We start from the raw sequence: 20,919 nt of genomic DNA on the forward strand, positions 1-20,919 counted from the left end.
CAACAGTGCAGCAACTCCTTACAGGAATGGACACACCACCACCATGTCGAAGCAGTATGCAACGCACATCCAGTAGAGTAGCAGCTGAAATGGTCAAACTGAAAAAAACAGACATGGCACAGAAACTGGAACTAGTAAAAGAAGACAACAGAAAGCGAGGTGTCCCAGAAGATGAAATTAACATAACTGTGGATGCTCGATACAACAGCAACACAATTGTTAGTAAAAAGAAACCCGGTCAGAATGCCACTCAAGCATTTGCCCTTGCAATAGAAACAATGACAGATAAAAAGTATATAGTAGCTGCAGTTGTGCAGAAAAAGATGTGTTGGAAAGGGGGTTGGCTTAGAGGAAAAGGCTTTCCAATAGAATGTCCTGGCCATGAAGAATGTACAGCAAATTTATACAGAGCTGCTGCCCTGTCAGAGTACGAGCTGGGAAAAGAGATAGGAAATCAGCTAGGACTCCAGAAATGTCTTGTACGGTATGTGACCACAGATGGAGATGGACGTTCAGCTAGAGGTATTGAAGACGCCCTTACAGCTCTCGAACCAATGTGGAAAGTGGAAAGACTGGCAGATCATGTACATTTGGGACAGTCTCAATTCAGGGCCTCTTTGCGAGCTCAATACAGTGCCGGAATGTTCCATGGAAAAACAAAAGAGGAAAATAAACAACTGAGGACGGTGTTTAGTAAAGATCTAAAGTGCAGATGCTCCATGATATTAAAGAAACTGATGGAGAAATATGACAAAAACATTGATGAAATAAGCAAAGACTTACCAAAAGTGCTCGAGGCAACTCTTCGCTGCTATGATAGTGACTGCACCCTGTGTCCGGAATATTCCATTGTTTGCAAAGGTGATGCTGCACTTAACTGGTGGAGTCGTTCATCGTACTTGTCCAATACCAGATCACTGCCCTGCAAATGGATAAAACAGATAAATTTTTACTTCAAGAAATCCTGAAAATGAAATTAACTTCAGCAGCTATTGAAAGTATGAAACTATATGACAATACAAACAAAAATGAAGGAGTACATAGAGCACTGAGTCTTAATTTGCCCAAGAATGTAATTTACTCCAAAAATATGGAAGGACGACTTGCTTCAGGAGTACATAGAAATAACAACATGCCGGGAACCTCGACACAACTGAAATGTACAAATCTAGGGGTAGACCTTTCAGAACGAAGTAAACTTGATATCTATATCATTAACGGAAAGCTTAATACTAAAATATATGATAAAAGAGATGATTTTTCATTTCCTATCGTTAATTATCCATTTTTAGATGGTGACGTTCCCTTGTCACCATCTTACGGTGTTTATATATCTCAACTTGTACGATTCGCTCGTGTATGTAACAATGTTTTAGATTTTAACGAGAGAAATTTATGTATTACTGAAAAATTATTACACCAGGGTTTTCGATATCACAAACTAGTCAAAACATTTACTAAATTTTATCATCGGTATAAGGACATCATTCGTAAATATAGCTCAACATGCAGACTTCTTACACGTTCAGGTATTTCACATCCAATTTTTTATGGAAATATTCTTTATAAAGCACAAAAATGTCAGTATTCACCTCTGAAGCTAACAAAACCTTTAAGTAGACTTATTAAGAAGGGATATAGTTACGATACTGTTGTCAGGTCATTAAAGATTGCATATTTTGGCGTTAATATTGACTCACTTATAGGGTCTTTGCATCGGCACTAAACACATTTATTTAAAAACCAGTTGTTGGCATGACACGGGTTATGTTCTTCTCATATATGTTATGATGGTATGATACTAAACCCCTAACGGGAAGGATTGTGCCTGATATTCATATGATGAAGACATAATCTTTCAATCAGTTTAATTGAAGTCTGGAGCTGGCATGTCAGTTAACTGCTAGTAGTCTGTTGTTACTGTAAATTCAGAAATTATTGCGATGTTTTTATTATTGCGAAAAATGCGACAGGGTAATAATCGCAATAATTTAAACTCGCATTTTGAAATTTTTTATATGAATTAAACAGGATTTTTCTCAATATCGCAAAAATTAAAATCGCATTTTAGTTTAAAATAACAAAATCGCAATAATAAATGCACGCAATAATTTCTGAATTTACAGTATTTATGTATTATTTTCATTTTGTTTATTTTCTTTGGTTACATCTTCTGACATCAGACTCGGACTTCTCTTGAACTGAATTTTAATGTGCGTATTGTTATGCGTTTACTTTTCTACATTGGCTAGAGGTATAGGGGGAGGGTTGAGATCTCATAAACATGTTTAACCCCGCCGCATTTTTGCGCCTATCCCAAGTCAGGAGCCTCTAGCCTTTGTTAGTCTTGTATTATTTTTAATTTTAGTTTCTTGTGTACAATTTGGAGTTTAGTATGGCGTTCATTATCACTGAACTAGTATATATATTTGTTTAGGGGCCAGCTGAAGGACGCCTCCGGGTGCGGGAATTTCTCGCTACATTGAAGACCTGTTGGTGACCTTCTGCTGTTGTCTGTTCTATGGTCGGGTTGTTGTCTCTTTGACACACATTCCCCATTTCCATTCTCAATTTTATTCACCTGAAGAAAATGGACACTGACTTTCAATACAACCGAGATTACATACTAAGACCAGCAGTTCAAGAAAGGAGATTAAAGCAGAATGCAGAAAAGCTTGCAGAGCACAAGACATGGAGAGAAATGAACAAAAAGCATGACTATTACTGCAAAGGTCAACTAGATCCACAGCCTGCCTTACAGTTCCAGGACCATGACAGCTACTGCAAACCAAAGCTTCCAAGACCTGCTGCAGACTGAGATACCAGAGCCACCAGCAAACAAAACCATAAAAGGTCCTTTTCAGGACCACCCAAATATCAAAAAAAGAATCTAAAGTTGTTGTACATTAGCTTCCAATTTTTTTCCCTTTTTTTCTCCCATTCTGATAAAAATATAAAATTTTGGCCTGCCCCAGAAAAAAAAAGAAGTAAAATTAAAATAAAAAAGTACCCGATAATTATTTTACCCAAATTATTATTGTCCATTTTTAACTCCACTCTGCAGCGAGGGAGGGGATCTGGGTGGCCTAAGCAGGAACCGGTTGAAACGCATGACTGCCGGCTGTTGTTGAAACCATGAGGTTCCAACGACAGATGTTCGACAGTAATGCATTTCGAATTGTGGCACAGGTGAAAAACATCATCAGTTTTATCAATAAAAATATTCTGATGATGCACCATGTAGGCAAGACTGTGCACATGCATTTGTCTCCACCCCCTGGCATCTGGAAATTTACAATTAATAACTCCATATTTGCCATTAGGTGTACATAAACCTGTCCAAATTTGACACTGCCCATTATAGCCAGGTGCAGAGCTATCTCTTAATTTTTGACTATATTTTAGATAAAATGCATCCATTTTGAAGATGTGATGTTTTGTAAGACAATAGAGTAGTAATATATTCTAAAATATAAAAAGGGTCCAACATTATTGACAGAAAGGGCTGAAACTGGGGTCAAAGGGCTTTCAGTGCATCAAAATGGCCAAAAATGCCTAAAATTGCATATTATAACCGGTTTAAAGATTAATATTGAATAAAATTACAATACACCAATAATATTTATCATTTCAAGTGACTTTCTGCCAAAAAAGTTTCTTTATTTTCAAGAATTTGGGTATCAGCCTCTTAGGCCACAGACCACAATTAATTCCTCTATTAGTTCTTTATAACGTTTTGTCTCATTAAAAAAATTGCACCTTGCATTTTTGTCAAATCTTTTGTGTGTGTAATGTATAGTACTAGTCCAAAAATATATCCAAAATTCAGAAAGATTGAACCAATGACTCTTACAAATTTAGCCACTACACAGCCATACCCTTATCGACAAGTCAAGAGATGTTCCGAAAACTGTAAATATTACCTTTTTGCACTTGGCCTAATCACTCTTTCCATATCAAAATCAGTTTAAATACAACATCCAAAAATTTATTTTACCTCTCTTCTCTCACTTCCACCCCATAAAAACTAAGAAATCAATGAGAAAGGCAAAGAAAAAAAATTAAGAAAAAATACACTTTAATTAAAGGGAACTATATTCGTGAACAACGAAAAGTGGGGTCATTAATTGTGGTCTTGGGCCTATTAGACCCTTTTTTTCAATATAATACCCCAAAAAATGGCACGCATTAAGCTTATTCTATATCGAACTAGCATACCATATATCAAATCAATCCGACAAGTTTTATGGCAGTTCTGATAGTTTTAATATCACTAGCCTCATGTTGATAATTCTAGTTGTTTTCTGGCATGAAACTTTCAAAACATGTAACTACTAGGAAAAGTAAAAGTTTAATAACTTTCTTGTTAAACATGATATCTTAAAAAAGTAAAATGTCTATAGTAGCTAAGTGGTTAAATTTCTAGAATCTGAAAGAAAATTTATCAAAAATCATGTTTTTTAAATTGAAATTATTTTTTTTCTAAAATTCTTGTAAATTTAGTGAATATACTAACACTGAACATAAATAAAATTCCATTAAAAATATTTAAAAAGAAAATTAACTTTCAAAACTTATCTTAAAAAATTGCTTATCTTATCTGTAATAAGTAAAATATAACATAAACACTAATCAGACAAATTTCACAGGTACTTGGCCTGTTTACCTGAGGTACCAATATTCATGTGTAACATCAGGTCAGATTACATGTAATGAAAATTTCAAACTAGTGTAATTTCTTCATTCCTTGAAATATTACTCTGAAATAAACTTTTTAGTGAAGTTTTCTGTTATGTTTATTTTTATAGATAAATAGATTTTAATTTTATAACAGATTTCTGTAAGAAAAATAGTTATTAAAAAATATATTGCATTTTGATAAAAAAAATTATAAAAAAATTAATAAAAAAAATAAATATGCTTCTTTGTTAAATTAATCTCTCAATAAATGATAAAGTAATATTTTTCAATAGATTTGGATGAAACAATCTTAATCTGGACCCCTAATAATAGATTAATTGGCTTAGTTGGATACTGCTAAGAAAACTCTGTTAATTCAGAGTTGCCTCTGAAGGTGGTCTCTTGAAATCTACACCACAGACTGCATCAAAGGAAAAAATGTACATCAAAGCAGATATCATACAATGCTTGATTATAAATATAAGGATGTCCAAAGTTTATGCTATCAGTCCAAGTTGGGATATTAAGGATCTAGTTAAATTTTCAAAATGTTCACTAAAGGCTATACCAAGAACAGGTCAAAGAAAGACAACTCTCCAAGAAATCCTGGATGGTTCCAAGCTGGAAAACCCAGTGGTAGAAGCCGAAGCCAGACATCAATACCGATCCCTCAATCAGGTAGTGCACGTACTTCCCATGTGCGGCAAACTTTTCAATCTTCTGACTGCAAAATAGAGACGACTGGTAACATCTGTACTCTTCGCTCGCAAGCTGACCTGAAAAGAGAAGAAAATAAAGCATTACATTTTGGTATGAGGTGGATAGACAGTCAACTGACACTCAGCTTGTACAACACTACTTATGATAAACACCAAGTGGACTCACCATCCTGTCCTAAATTTAATGTTGACTATCATGAACAGAAAAAGTGGGGAACTTGCTGGCAGTATACCCTGAAATGCATAACCTGTGGTTTTATTGGAGACAGAATAAAGATGTACAAAGAAATAGCTAATGGCAAACCAGGACCCAACCCAGGACAACCAAATGTAGCCCTTGCATCTGCTTTGCAGGACTGCCCAATTGGAAATACAACAGTGCAGCAACTCCTTACAGGAATGGACACACCACCACCATGTCGAAGCAGTATGCAACGCACATCCAGTAGAGTAGCAGCTGAAATGGTCAAACTGAAAAAAACAGACATGGCACAGAAACTGGAACTAGTAAAAGAAGACAACAGAAAGCGAGGTGTCCCAGAAGATGAAATTAACATAACTGTGGATGCTCGATACAACAGCAACACAATTGTTAGTAAAAAGAAACCCGGTCAGAATGCCACTCAAGCATTTGCCCTTGCAATAGAAACAATGACAGATAAAAAGTATATAGTAGCTGCAGTTGTGCAGAAAAAGATGTGTTGGAAAGGGGGTTGGCTTAGAGGAAAAGGCTTTCCAATAGAATGTCCTGGCCATGAAGAATGTACAGCAAATTTATACAGAGCTGCTGCCCTGTCAGAGTACGAGCTGGGAAAAGAGATAGGAAATCAGCTAGGACTCCAGAAATGTCTTGTACGGTATGTGACCACAGATGGAGATGGACGTTCAGCTAGAGGTATTGAAGACGCCCTTACAGCTCTCGAACCAATGTGGAAAGTGGAAAGACTGGCAGATCATGTACATTTGGGACAGTCTCAATTCAGGGCCTCTTTGCGAGCTCAATACAGTGCCGGAATGTTCCATGGAAAAACAAAAGAGGAAAATAAACAACTGAGGACGGTGTTTAGTAAAGATCTAAAGTGCAGATGCTCCATGATATTAAAGAAACTGATGGAGAAATATGACAAAAACATTGATGAAATAAGCAAAGACTTACCAAAAGTGCTCGAGGCAACTCTTCGCTGCTATGATAGTGACTGCACCCTGTGTCCGGAATATTCCATTGTTTGCAAAGGTGATGCTGCACTTAACTGGTGGAGTCGTTCATCGTACTTGTCCAATACCAGATCACTGCCCTGCAAATGGATAAAACAGATAAATTTTTACTTCAAGAAATCCTGAAAATGAAATTAACTTCAGCAGCTATTGAAAGTATGAAACTATATGACAATACAAACAAAAATGAAGGAGTACATAGAGCACTGAGTCTTAATTTGCCCAAGAATGTAATTTACTCCAAAAATATGGAAGGACGACTTGCTTCAGGAGTACATAGAAATAACAACATGCCGGGAACCTCGACACAACTGAAATGTACAAATCTAGGGGTAGACCTTTCAGAACGAAGTAAACTTGATATCTATATCATTAACGGAAAGCTTAATACTAAAATATATGATAAAAGAGATGATTTTTCATTTCCTATCGTTAATTATCCATTTTTAGATGGTGACGTTCCCTTGTCACCATCTTACGGTGTTTATATATCTCAACTTGTACGATTCGCTCGTGTATGTAACAATGTTTTAGATTTTAACGAGAGAAATTTATGTATTACTGAAAAATTATTACACCAGGGTTTTCGATATCACAAACTAGTCAAAACATTTACTAAATTTTATCATCGGTATAAGGACATCATTCGTAAATATAGCTCAACATGCAGACTTCTTACACGTTCAGGTATTTCACATCCAATTTTTTATGGAAATATTCTTTATAAAGCACAAAAATGTCAGTATTCACCTCTGAAGCTAACAAAACCTTTAAGTAGACTTATTAAGAAGGGATATAGTTACGATACTGTTGTCAGGTCATTAAAGATTGCATATTTTGGCGTTAATATTGACTCACTTATAGGGTCTTTGCATCGGCACTAAACACATTTATTTAAAAACCAGTTGTTGGCATGACACGGGTTATGTTCTTCTCATATATGTTATGATGGTATGATACTAAACCCCTAACGGGAAGGATTGTGCCTGATATTCATATGATGAAGACATAATCTTTCAATCAGTTTAATTGAAGTCTGGAGCTGGCATGTCAGTTAACTGCTAGTAGTCTGTTGTTATTTATGTATTATTTTCATTTTGTTTATTTTCTTTGGTTACATCTTCTGACATCAGACTCGGACTTCTCTTGAACTGAATTTTAATGTGCGTATTGTTATGCGTTTACTTTTCTACATTGGCTAGAGGTATAGGGGGAGGGTTGAGATCTCATAAACATGTTTAACCCCGCCGCATTTTTGCGCCTATCCCAAGTCAGGAGCCTCTAGCCTTTGTTAGTCTTGTATTATTTTTAATTTTAGTTTCTTGTGTACAATTTGGAGTTTAGTATGGCGTTCATTATCACTGAACTAGTATATATATTTGTTTAGGGGCCAGCTGAAGGACGCCTCCGGGTGCGGGAATTTCTCGCTACATTGAAGACCTGTTGGTGACCTTCTGCTGTTGTCTGTTCTATGGTCGGGTTGTTGTCTCTTTGACACACATTCCCCATTTCCATTCTCAATTTTATTCACCTGAAGAAAATGGACACTGACTTTCAATACAACCGAGATTACATACTAAGACCAGCAGTTCAAGAAAGGAGATTAAAGCAGAATGCAGAAAAGCTTGCAGAGCACAAGACATGGAGAGAAATGAACAAAAAGCATGACTATTACTGCAAAGGTCAACTAGATCCACAGCCTGCCTTACAGTTCCAGGACCATGACAGCTACTGCAAACCAAAGCTTCCAAGACCTGCTGCAGACTGAGATACCAGAGCCACCAACAAACAAAACCATAAAAGGTCCTTTTCAGGACCACCCAAATATCAAAAAAAAGAATCTAAAGTTGTTGTACATTAGCTTCCAATTTTTTTCCCTTTTTTTCTCCCATTCTGATAAAAATATAAAATTTTGGCCTGCCCCAGAAAAAAAAAGAAGTAAAATTAAAATAAAAAAGTACCCGATAATTATTTTACCCAAATTATTATTGTCCATTTTTAACTCCACTCTGCAGCGAGGGAGGGGATCTGGGTGGCCTAAGCAGGAACCGGTTGAAACGCATGACTGCCGGCTGTTGTTGAAACCATGAGGTTCCAACGACAGATGTTCGACAGTAATGCATTTCGAATTGTGGCACAGGTGAAAAACATCATCAGTTTTATCAATAAAAATATTCTGATGATGCACCATGTAGGCAAGACTGTGCACATGCATTTGTCTCCACCCCCTGGCATCTGGAAATTTACAATTAATAACTCCATATTTGCCATTAGGTGTACATAAACCTGTCCAAATTTGACACTGCCCATTATAGCCAGGTGCAGAGCTATCTCTTAATTTTTGACTATATTTTAGATAAAATGCATCCATTTTGAAGATGTGATGTTTTGTAAGACAATAGAGTAGTAATATATTCTAAAATATAAAAAGGGTCCAACATTATTGACAGAAAGGGCTGAAACTGGGGTCAAAGGGCTTTCAGTGCATCAAAATGGCCAAAAATGCCTAAAATTGCATATTATAATCGGTTTAAAGATTAATATTGAATAAAATTACAATACACCAATAATATTTATCATTTCAAGTGACTTTCTGCCAAAAAAGTTTCTTTATTTTCAAGAATTTGGGTATCAGCCTCTTAGGCCACAGACCACAATTAATTCCTCTATTAGTTCTTTATAACGTTTTGTCTCATTAAAAAAATTGCACCTTGCATTTTTGTCAAATCTTTTGTGTGTGTAATGTATAGTACTAGTCCAAAAATATATCCAAAATTCAGAAAGATTGAACCAATGACTCTTACAAATTTAGCCACTACACAGCCATACCCTTATCGACAAGTCAAGAGATGTTCCGAAAACTGTAAATATTACCTTTTTGCACTTGGCCTAATCACTCTTTCCATATCAAAATCAGTTTAAATACAACATCCAAAAATTTATTTTACCTCTCTTCTCTCACTTCCACCCCATAAAAACTAAGAAATCAATGAGAAAGGCAAAGAAAAAAAATTAAGAAAAAATACACTTTAATTAAAGGGAACTATATTCGTGAACAACGAAAACTGGGGTCATTAATTGTGGTCTTGGGCCGTCATGCGATAACGTTACAGAAAAGCGTGCGATAATAACCGGAAGCAGTTGATATGAAACGGAAGCAGTTGATATAAACCGGAAGCAGTTGATAACAAAAGTCATATCATACGGCTAAGGCAATTCTTCAAATTTAATGAATAAATATATGTACAAATAAGTTTTATCATGGGGTACAATTATACCATTATTTGACATTAAATTAAGTATATGATAAATACAATTATGACTTAATATTTGACATTAAATTTGGATAATATACAATTATGACTTATTGTTTGACATTGGATATATACAATTATGACTTATTGTTTGACATTGGATATATACAATTATGACTTATTGTTTGACATTGGATATATACAATTATGACTTATTGCTTGACATTGGATATATACAATTATGACTTATTGCTTGACATTGGATAAATACACACTCATCTTTGTACGAAATTTGAATATATAATCTATTTAGTACATTGTTTTATTCGTGAGACATCGTTTTCATTAAATCAATGTATTTATAATTTGTTTCCAGATCTATAGCTATGCCTGAATCTTTGAGGAAATTAGAAGGACCATATAATAAAATAGATAAACGTATAACACGCTTCATTGTTCCTTTAAATGCAGCTATAGGCAGAACTGGAAGCTGTATATTTCTATCGGCATCTTGTGTCTTCATTTCACAACTAGAAAATCAAGATCAAAATGCGGGATCAATAGTACTCATTGTGTATGTACAAAATCAATTTTGAAGCTAATATTTACGGTTATTGATATTCTAAAAAAAATCATTAAATTTTAAAATAATAAAATAGTGATTTCTTGAACCTATTTCCTATGTTTTATGCAATGTTTAGACAGCAAACAATCACTCAATCTTGCTAAATAAATTAAATATATTCTCACATTCATTTAAATTTGTCAATCATATCAGGACGCTCATACCAAAATATATATTTGAAAGCCAGGGATGTATAAATACGTAGAAACGTAGGAGCTAAATGACCAAAAAGAAACATAAAAAGAATAACAAAATCCATCTCATTTCTTTCAAATTTTAGCTAAGTATGCCTTTCTCGTGCATATGATATAACATCCATGACTTGTAACATTTTGATAATTTTCACATTTTTCACAATCGTGCAGATTACCTCATTATAATTAGATTGTTTTTTTAGTTTGTTAGTTACGCTGATGTCATTTGCTGTGCCATCCATACCAAGTGGATCCCTCGTCACCATTATTATTTTACTCTCTGCTATAGGGATTCCGCCGGAGGCAGCATCTCTTTTATTTGCATTTGATTGGTTTTCGTAAGTATAGACGAAAAAAATCTTCCAAATGAGTTGCTTAGTTTTATTTTTACTTTCATAACAGTACCAAACTTCATTGGGATTCGGGCGAGGAAGAAGGTATTTCTAGTGTCCCTTTTTGTGTGAAGAAAATTATGATTACTGTCATTCGACTACATTTTGCGAAGTTGTACTTCAAAATTTTATTTCATCTGCCATACGATTGTATATTCAATTAAAATAATTAAAAAAATAATCACAAACGTTGACTGTTAAGCTGGAAATATGTATAAAATATCTACTATACCAGCTTTGTTCTATTTCAGAGACCGAATGAGATCAATAACTAACATCTATTTCCAATGTTTAACATCAGCTGTGACTTACAAGGTTTGTAAATCATCTTTGCGATTAATCTATGACAACGAAAAGGCTGGTCTGAATGACGATATTGAAGGCGAGACAATTATTCCATTGGTAGATAAAAACTATACGGAACAAATAGAAACAAGAGCAGAATTTATATCTGTGTAGTACAGGGTGTGTTCCCTTTAATAAGCGTTGTATTCCAAATCAGTAGAGAATACATGTATGCTATGTATATAAGATACTTTTTAATAAATATTATTAAACATTATTATACTGCCTCCATTGTTTAGCTATGTGATCGCAAAAAAAATGACTTCAGTTTAAACGTAGAAAACTACGGTAGTTTTGTTGAACGTAGGTATATTTTTCCCGCATTGATAAGTCTCAGATTTTTATACAAAAAATAAGAGTTACAAGCCTGGGCTTACTCGTTATTTGTGCAATGATAAAACTATTTCCTTGTGTCTTTCTACTTTTTAAACCATTGGGCATATGGAAAAGGCTGTACTTGGTCAGTTCACATCTTTGCATTCGTTTACATTGATGTTTTTATAAATATAAATGAACAAACCCATACCTCATAGCAAGTTATAAAAGGTCCCGACATGGCAAAATATAAAACAATTCAAACGAGAAAACTAAATGCATAATTTATGTACAAAACAACCAACGGAAATCTAATATGATAAACAGCAATAAACGACAACAACTGAATTACAGGCTCCTGACATGGGACAGGCACATACAAAATGTGGCGGGGTTAAACTGGGACAGTGGTGGTGCAACAGCACAACATAAGAATGAACTATAATCAGTTGAAAAGGGCTTGACTCATCTGATCAATACAAAGCAATAGAACAAGTAAAAAAACTTTAAAGCCACAAAGTACCGATCTGAGAGTACTCGCTGATATACTGGAAGCTTATTCAAAGCCAATAAAAACTAATAAAAAAATAATTTATCAAAGAAGAAATATCAAATCAATGGCTTTAGTGTAAATGCGTCATAAACAGTCCAGGAAATTATGACGCATTTCTGCGCCTGTCCCAAGTCAGGAACCTCTAGCCTTTGCTAGTCTTGTGGGTTTTTTTTAAATTTTTTATTTTGATTCATTTGTATGTTTCGGAGTTTATTGTGGCGTCCATTTTGCTGAACTAGTATACATTATTGTTAAGGGGCCAGCTGAAGGTCGCCTCCGGGTGTGGAATTTTCTCGTTGTGTTAAAGACCCATTGCTGGCCTTGGGCTGTTTTCTGCTCTTTGGTCGGGTTGTTATCTCTTTGAAATATTTCCCGTTTCTATTCTCTATTCTTTGACCTTGTGCAATGCCAAAATATAAGTATCGACATTATGTAAGTGTTATTAACTGCAGCAATACATATTTAGTTACGTTTTAAGTTATTGATAACAAGATCAATGATAGTACCGATAAAAACAATATCCAAAGATCTAATTACAGTGTTAAATGATAACCTTTTAGAATAAGCTTATTCAAAAAATTGGTAAGCTTAATAGGATCGTATCTAAATTTACACTCTAAAAACAACATCAGCGTAAAAATTAAGATGTGATATCAGACACGCTTGTAATAAAGTACAGCTGAACTTCCAAGCCAAATAGTTGTACATGTATCTATAAAAGAATTAAGTAAAGATTTAAATAATTTGTGATTACGAAATCCCTGACTTAATATATAGATTACGAAATTGAAAATTCATTGAAATCTATAATGACTTTACAGACACGGGCAAATATATATATAACAAACAAGTTGGGATATATGAAAACCGTAAGATGGGGGCAAAGAAACTTCACCTTTAAAAAAGGAAAAGTAACAATAGGGAACTAATAATGGTCCTTTTTGTCATAAATTTTAGTTTAGAGTTTCCGGTGTGAAACTGAAATATCTAAATCTAGAAAACGGTAGGTATTGCTGTTTATAATAGACTAATTTAAAGTAAACTACATTGGGTAAATATCGGCAGTATATTTTGAGAATTCTTTATTATCTTACGAAAAATCATTGTAACGGTAGGTGTTGTTGAATTTGTTAATCAAATGAATTTAAGACGGGTCTTTATTGAGTTTTACCATAAACTGTGATTCAAAACAATACAGGAACAAATCTGCTGTTCAAGGGGTGCAATTGGTGCTCATTAGAATATCTACAACCTGCAAAACGTACATAGATGCTCATTACCTTTTTCATTACAGAAAAGGCTTTAATATGAGTTGTAGCAAAGAAAGTTGCAGTTAAATTTTTCAAAGGACCATTTAATTAAATAGCAAGACTGTTGTTTAATAAGATTTTGTGGAAATGTAGTGTAGAGAGTTAAAACTGTCAACCGAATTTAAAGGACCATCGAAAGCACGTAATTTATCTAAAAACATTTTTAAAAAAATTTTACACTCCAGAAATAATTAATACCCTTATTTTCATATGCTTCATTGCACAAGTTATTGGTACGTTCTTTCTTAGAAGTAAGGGAGCTAGTTAAAAGCACTGAAAGATTAGTTATAGACCACTTAGTAGAGGCCGAAATGAACGGATATTTGACGGCTTTTTTTTGTAGTTTATGTAGCCATTTTGAATACATACATTGTAGTACAGACTTTCAAATGATCAGCTTAAGCTGAGTTGTGGTAATGATATGATTGTTTAATATTTCACTCTCCGTGGAGCGCACGAACCTGAATGATAAGAATTGTTATTTTATTCTGAAGAACTTCTGTGTAGTATTTACCTCAGTCATATGCGAGTACCTGAAGTTTGTTTCTTAATTTACTCTAGAAATTGCCATATTAGTAGCCCTTTTTAACTGACCTGGCCCGAAGAGCTAAGTGAGCTTTTCGCTTCTATTGGTGTTAGTCGTCCGTCTTAGTCGTCCGTAAACTTCTACAAAAATTCTCAGTCCCCTCAGAACTTACTGCGCCAAATTTTACCAAGCTTGCATGGCCGCAGTCATCATTGGGGTATCTAGTTTTAAAATGAATATGTCCGATGACCTCGCCTCCTAACCAACATGGCTGACAAGACTAAAAATAGAACATTTAGGTAAAATGCAAGTGTTGTCTATTACTGAAAACCGCTATAAATAGAAAAAAAATCTGACAGGAACAAAATTGTTTAAAATGTTGAGACCTACCTGCTGTCTATTTAGGTACATCAAAACTATCATACGACTTCTATAGTAATTGTTGCGATTAAATGAAGTATTTATCCGATTTTTTTAATTTTTTGCCTATTATGTTGAAAACTAAAATAGATAAAGAGAAACTTTAAAAGCAAAAATGATCAGGAAGACAAGATCTACAAAATATTTAAATGTCCAAAATCATCATTTGACTTCTAATTGGAGTTATTGCCCTTTAATGACATTTGTTTGCGATGTTGCCTTTTATCTTGAAAACTATAATGTATAGATGTAGAACCTATCAATAGCAAAAATTATCAGCAACACAAGATCTACAAATAGTTTAACATGATTTCAATCGTCAGTCGACTCTTTATTGGAGTTATTGCCCTATCGTGAAATTTTTTACACATTATTGTGGCCTTTTGCCTATTATATTGAAAATTATGATAGATAGATAGATTACTTTAAATAGCAAACATGATCAACAAGACAAGATCTACAAATAAGTAAGAAAGATGAAATTTTCACTTAAATTCTTATAGGAGTTATTGTCCATAAATGACGATTTTTGCCTTTTTTCGTGTTTTTGGGCAAATCCTTAAAAGAAGATAGAGAGAGAAACTAAACACAAAAAATTATCAGCAATATGATATCAGCAAAAAAAGAGATTTTAGTCACAAATCTTTTGAGTGACACAGGCTCTTTAGATCCTCTAGTATTAATTTCTAATTTATTTACAAATATTACGGGAATTTTCAAAACTTTTTACAGGTTTATGCGATTATCCTTGTTGTTTGTGGACGCTTTCGATTGGTTGGAATTTTATAAATTTAATATTGTGTGTGTGTTTTCCTAAATTTTGATACATTGTTAAGCAAACTTTTAAATTTCTTAGATTCTCGGAGGCGGTATAGATGCTCCTGTATTCGTTAAAAAATCCTATGGCATTTGTCCTACATATTGTATACCACTCTTTGGTTTGGTTCAAGTAACAAGATAAATAAGTGTGTAGGGTTTTCAAGTTATGTCACAGAAAAAGGAGAGCAAGAACAAGCGAACAAAACTTTATTTTTTATCTTTTTCATGGGGAGATATTTTTTCCGGTGGGAGAACAGAGACGAAGGGTGGGAGAACGTAGAAGACTGCCCACCTGTCCTCCTCCTTACACATACCTATGTGGAGTTAATTCCTTTCAGAACGATAGGTCTTTCTTTTGAAGAAACAACCCGGACGTTTCCAAGTTTCAATGAAATGTGCTTTAAACCATAAAATAATGTCATGTGTTAGGTCAGTTTTTGAAATCGTACCATTATTGTGTTGGTATTTTTGAATCCCAACAATTGCCATGCACAGCGGCACAATCTAGGGGGAGGCTCATGGTAGAAGGTCGGAAACAAAAACGAGAAAGAAAACCAAACTAAAATGTCGAGCAACTCGCTATTCATTAAATGAAGAAGAACATACAAGTTATTAAATATAATTTCATAGTGCAATTTAAAAGATAAAACAAATTGATAAACAATAATAAGATGCATCATATAATATCAAGTAAATGTTAAATAATAAAAAATAATAGCCGTTAATTTGAACCTTTTGATTCAAAATACTAGTTGCATATGAATTTCATTTATGTATTCCAAACTAAAATTTAAAAAAAATATTTTAAATCTAATGCCTAGTTCACACGTACATTTAATTCGAATCGAATTCGAATCGAATGCGAATCGAATTCGCTAATCGCGTTCACACACTCTTCCTTTTTAATTCGAATTGATTCGAATTGGCTAATTCGCATTAACCAATTCGCATTAGAAATCCGTTTGTTGATACGAATTAAAAGTTAACGTCTTTCGGACAGTAAAGCAAATTTGACGCGTGTTGCAATTCGAATTAGAATTAACGTTTGGACGTAAAACGATTCGAATGCGAATTAAACTAATTCGAATTAGTTAATGCGAATCGAATTCGAATTACGTGTGAACGCAGCATAAATTATATTCAAAGCATGAAACCTCAACAAATATGTCCAGCAATTCGTTATTAATTCAATAGCGATTTGATTAAGCTTTAATTTAGTAATATATTAACCATTTTTGTCAATTTCTATTATTCATGATGAAAACGAATAAGACAACTTAAGCATTTTTGAAATTTTAACAAAATAAGCATGCCCAAATATAGTTATTGTCCAAAACCTTATTCTTATTTTATAGTTACTAAATTGTGTTTCATATATATTTATTAACATTGACCTTTAACAAAACACCTACAGGCATTTCACTTGTTTACTAAAGTTTATAAAAATTAAGTAATAGTTGTTTGGACCGAAATAATATAAATGTTTAAAATTGTAAATGATCCATACGAAAGTGTAATACTAGAATTAATTATTGGAGCTATAAAGTTATAGAGATTTTAAAAATATATAACAATGAGCAATACTGTGATTTTGAGCTAAATGTATTGAGCAAGAATAATATTAAATAAATTGATGAAAATGTATTTAAAAAGTAAAATAACAAAAATACCGAACTCCGAGGAAAATTCAAAACGGAAAGTCCATAATCAAATGGCAAAATAAAAAGCTCAAACACATCAAACAGATGGATAACAACTGTCATATTCCTGACTTGGTACAGGCATTTTCTGACGTAGAAAATGGTGGATTAAACCTTTTTTATAGCTAGCTAAACCTCTCACTTGTATGACAGTCGCATAAAATTCGTAATACCTTTATAAACATAAGAATATAATAAATTCAAGTCAGATTGGTTTACGTTTTGTGGATACAAATTACAAACAACAACATATGAGCTGCGGCGGATAGAAATCGTCCTTATACAAATTAATATCAATACATCTGTAAACCTATTTCGGGTTGAAAAAATTTCTATGCAAAGTCTGTAACTGTTTGAAAATTGAGTTGTTACAAAAACCCTACAAAACATTAATCTTTTATTTCGTATTTGATGTTCCAAAATCAATCAAAATCTAATATATGCACATGTATACGTGCACTTGCATAAGGTCGATTTCTATTCGACGCAACTCATATATTAGAATTAGAAGTATAGATGAATCTGCACCCATATCTAGATAAAATAAAGAGAAGGGACAGTTCTCGTCACAATTTTAAGAATAACTGGTTCTGTACAGGGGGTATATCAAGGGACATTTTGGTACGTTCACTGTGAGTGTGTTAGTGCTGTTTAAGTTATGACTGTAATATTTTTTCTGGCTATAAAGAAGTAACATCAAAAATGTGGCGTACACTGAATAACCCGCGTAGTCTATGAAGAAATAACCTCAAAAATGTGGTGCACACACTTAAATAACCCGTTACGCGGATTATATTTGGTGCTATACTCTGGCGCTAAAACATCCGATGTTTTCACTAAAATGTCCCATCAATGCGCTAAAATGTCCTCCGCCGAAAGATGCTGCTTATGCAGATTGAGGTTAATTGAGGACTGTTGTTTGTACATAAGATTTTCAGAGAAGACGACAGTTTTTGCGGGGTTTTTCATTTTAATTTTTGAATATTTATATTTGAGTTTGAGTTTCATAATTTGATACAAAATACGAACTTACGGAATTATCTCCGTTCTGAGGATTACGACTTAGGGACTTGGAAAGGAAATTGTGTCAGGAGGATTTGGAAAATTATTATTCGGGTCTGGTTAAGAGCTCAAAATAAAAAGCTTTGCATAAGAAAGGGTGAATGTAATTATTCCGCAACACGAAATGCAGGAAACAGTTGTAGAAAATAATAAGCATGCGTAGCAACAGATGAAAATGAATAGTAAAAATAAAGCAGAATTATTGGTTTGAAACAATACTTTAATGAATGAAGAATGTCAGAGTAACTATTATGACATCAATACATATAGGGTACTAAAGTATCTGCCTTACATAGAATGGCTTTCAAATATACGTTCCTAAAAACCCTGGCATAAATCAGATTCAAATTTAAAAGTCACTGAATATGCATTTATTGTAATAAAAAGTAGGATGACGTATATTGTGTAGAAGAATGAATACGTTGATATCTGTTTGATTTTATATAGTATTGTTGATCTACGGAGTTAGTTATATGCTTGGTCGACTGAATGTGTTATAATGCTATAGGTCGACTGAATGAGTTAATCCTTCTAGACCCATACTGTCAACATAAGTAAAAAAATGATGGAAGACGTTGCTTTCCGCGTAGATGCAGATGTTATATATCCGTGTTGGTTTGTTGTGAAGTTAGCTATTGTATTGACTCTAGAAAGAAGAACTGCTATTTCGGGGGTAACTAGCCGTCGACAATGCCTACGATGGTGTATGGCATTGCTGTCGATGTAGAGGCAGGCCGGGTGTCGTTGCCGATGAAGAGGCAGGCCGAGATCGACTAACACCTATAAGTTTCAAAATTCAAGCTTTTAATAAATAAAATAAATAAACACGAAAAGAATACAAAACAGTTACAAACAACAATGAGATAAACCAAATATTTCCAATTATATTTTCCTTAAAAGAAAATAAAAAAATATTTTTGATATAACTGTACCTATGAAAACTATTCATTATCTTTATTTCAGTTTAACTTGTATAAAAATATTTTACTTTAATTCTTAATGATTTTAAAACCATGACTTACCTATAAGTTTCAAAATTCAAACTTGTACGTCTTAAAGTAGAATTTTTACTATATAGAGTGCATTTCTTTCTAACCTAAATTTTGTAAACGTTGTGTGGCGTTTGTTATCGTCTGCTAAACGCTACAAAAGTAGAAACAAAAACATCGTTTAATCAGTGTTTACTGACCCTGATCGAGCTTCCAATAATGCATGCACATGTTGTTGGTAAACAGACTTATTACGCGGCTATAATAAAATGCGGTTCCTTCAACCAACATAGTAATAAATCTCAAGACTTTACACCGTTTTTTCTGTTTCATAAGTATGAAAGTTTGTTGCCTATAATTAAGATTATTACTAACAGTGTTTCGGGATTCTTTGCTTAGACTCTTAAAGCATCAATGGTCCCTTTTCAAAAGTCTCCCAACTATTGCCTTGATTTAGCAAGTTATTCGTTTATATTTTTGTTACGTTTATACGATATGATAGGCACTAGGGCGAAGATTTCACTGCATTGTTTGTCTTTTTGCAGATTGTTCCAATGTTTTCTTATAATTTTACTTAAATTCAAAGTTGAAGTTAGAAACAAATGTAGCGTTCGTACTAACAAACGATGAACGACAAACTGTAGACGCACTTTTAGCGAGTGCATAGTTTGTCAAAGTTTATGTAAACTTTGCAAACGTATGTTAGAAACAAATGATTGAAACATGTGCGCGCTTAGCCGTTTGCATCGTTTGTGTTAGAAAGAAATGCACTCATAGCAAACCATTAAGATTATGTTATGTCAACATCACTTTCTTACAGTCAAAACTTGTAAAAATACTTCAATTTGTATTAATGTTTCTGTTTCTTCAAATGATAATTAATCCTTATGTTGATTATTAAATTTGTTTCAATCATCGTGGACCTGCCGTTGGCAGTAACAATTTTAGATTTACAATCGGATGTACAAACAAACAACAATACACAGTTTCACATATTCTTATTTATTATGAACTCGAAAAAGAAAAACATGGAGGAAATGCTGCAATTGCCACCAATCCGTTATATTATTTTTTCATAGCCCATTTGATCAGTATGACTGCATCCATGGTTTGACAAAAATAATCTCTTGAAACTTCGTGATCCTAATCTCCTGTTAAGCCAGGTCACGGACTGTGTGAACACGTGACCTCACTAATTGTAATGGTGGATTCATCCATAACGTTAATGTTTACACCGTAAAATATTTCATAAATAGGTTAACCATTTAATAAATGTGTTTAGTGATGCTATAACATATGAAAGGAGAATAAAAATTTATATACGTGCTTACTATGAAATATCTTGGATTTACATGCATTTTGCTGTTGTTTTTAAACGACTGTTCTGCGAATAACGACACAACAAAACTAAGTTTAGCAGATGTAGTTAAAAATGTGGCTCTCGCATTCAATAAAATAAAGAATAACAACGAGACGGTACCCATTACAAATGCTATAACGGACAATTACGATGATATGTTGACCAATGTCAGGTCTGCTTTTGAAACAGTGAATAAAGTCGCGAATAAGTCGGAATTTATACAAACAAACGCACAATTGAATGGTGTGTTAGCAAAGTTTGATGTGCAAGAAATCTTATCATCAATTACAAATAATGCAAATGTTATAGACATCAGCAATTTAATGAAGACGAGTGATCCATCAAAAAAAAAATCTTCGAAATGTTTAAATGATACCAAAAGCATTGTTCCCGGAGTGGAAAAATCGAAAGATTGGGCCTTAAGAAGTGAGTAGTACATTG

General features: G+C 33.7%; 1 protein-coding gene and 1 long non-coding RNA gene across 2 annotated transcripts in view; one reads left to right on the top strand and one right to left on the bottom strand.

Annotated features, from left to right (window-relative positions):
* LOC127705842 (excitatory amino acid transporter 1-like) overlaps nt 1-11,631 on the top strand; it is a 38,434-nt gene extending 26,803 nt beyond the window's left edge. The window contains exons 9-11 of the mRNA XM_052210190.1: nt 10,245-10,442; nt 10,891-11,025; nt 11,331-11,631. Coding sequence (XP_052066150.1) covers nt 10,245-10,442; nt 10,891-11,025; nt 11,331-11,538 — 541 coding nt within the window. The 3' untranslated portion in view covers nt 11,539-11,631. The remainder of the gene's footprint in view (nt 1-10,244; nt 10,443-10,890; nt 11,026-11,330) is intronic.
* Nucleotides 907-6,672, bottom strand: LOC127705850 (uncharacterized). The gene is made up of 3 exons (XR_007984066.1): nt 6,556-6,672; nt 5,249-5,456; nt 907-922 (listed from the first exon to the last, which is right to left on the bottom strand). It is a non-coding gene; the product is annotated as an uncharacterized LOC127705850 (long non-coding RNA).
* Nucleotides 11,632-20,919: the final 9,288 nt, after the last annotated feature.

The sequence above is a fragment of the Mytilus californianus genome, unplaced genomic scaffold (assembly GCF_021869535.1).
Source record: "Mytilus californianus isolate M0D057914Y unplaced genomic scaffold, xbMytCali1.0.p SCAF_6, whole genome shotgun sequence".
Lineage (NCBI taxonomy): Eukaryota > Metazoa > Mollusca > Bivalvia > Mytilida > Mytilidae > Mytilus > Mytilus californianus.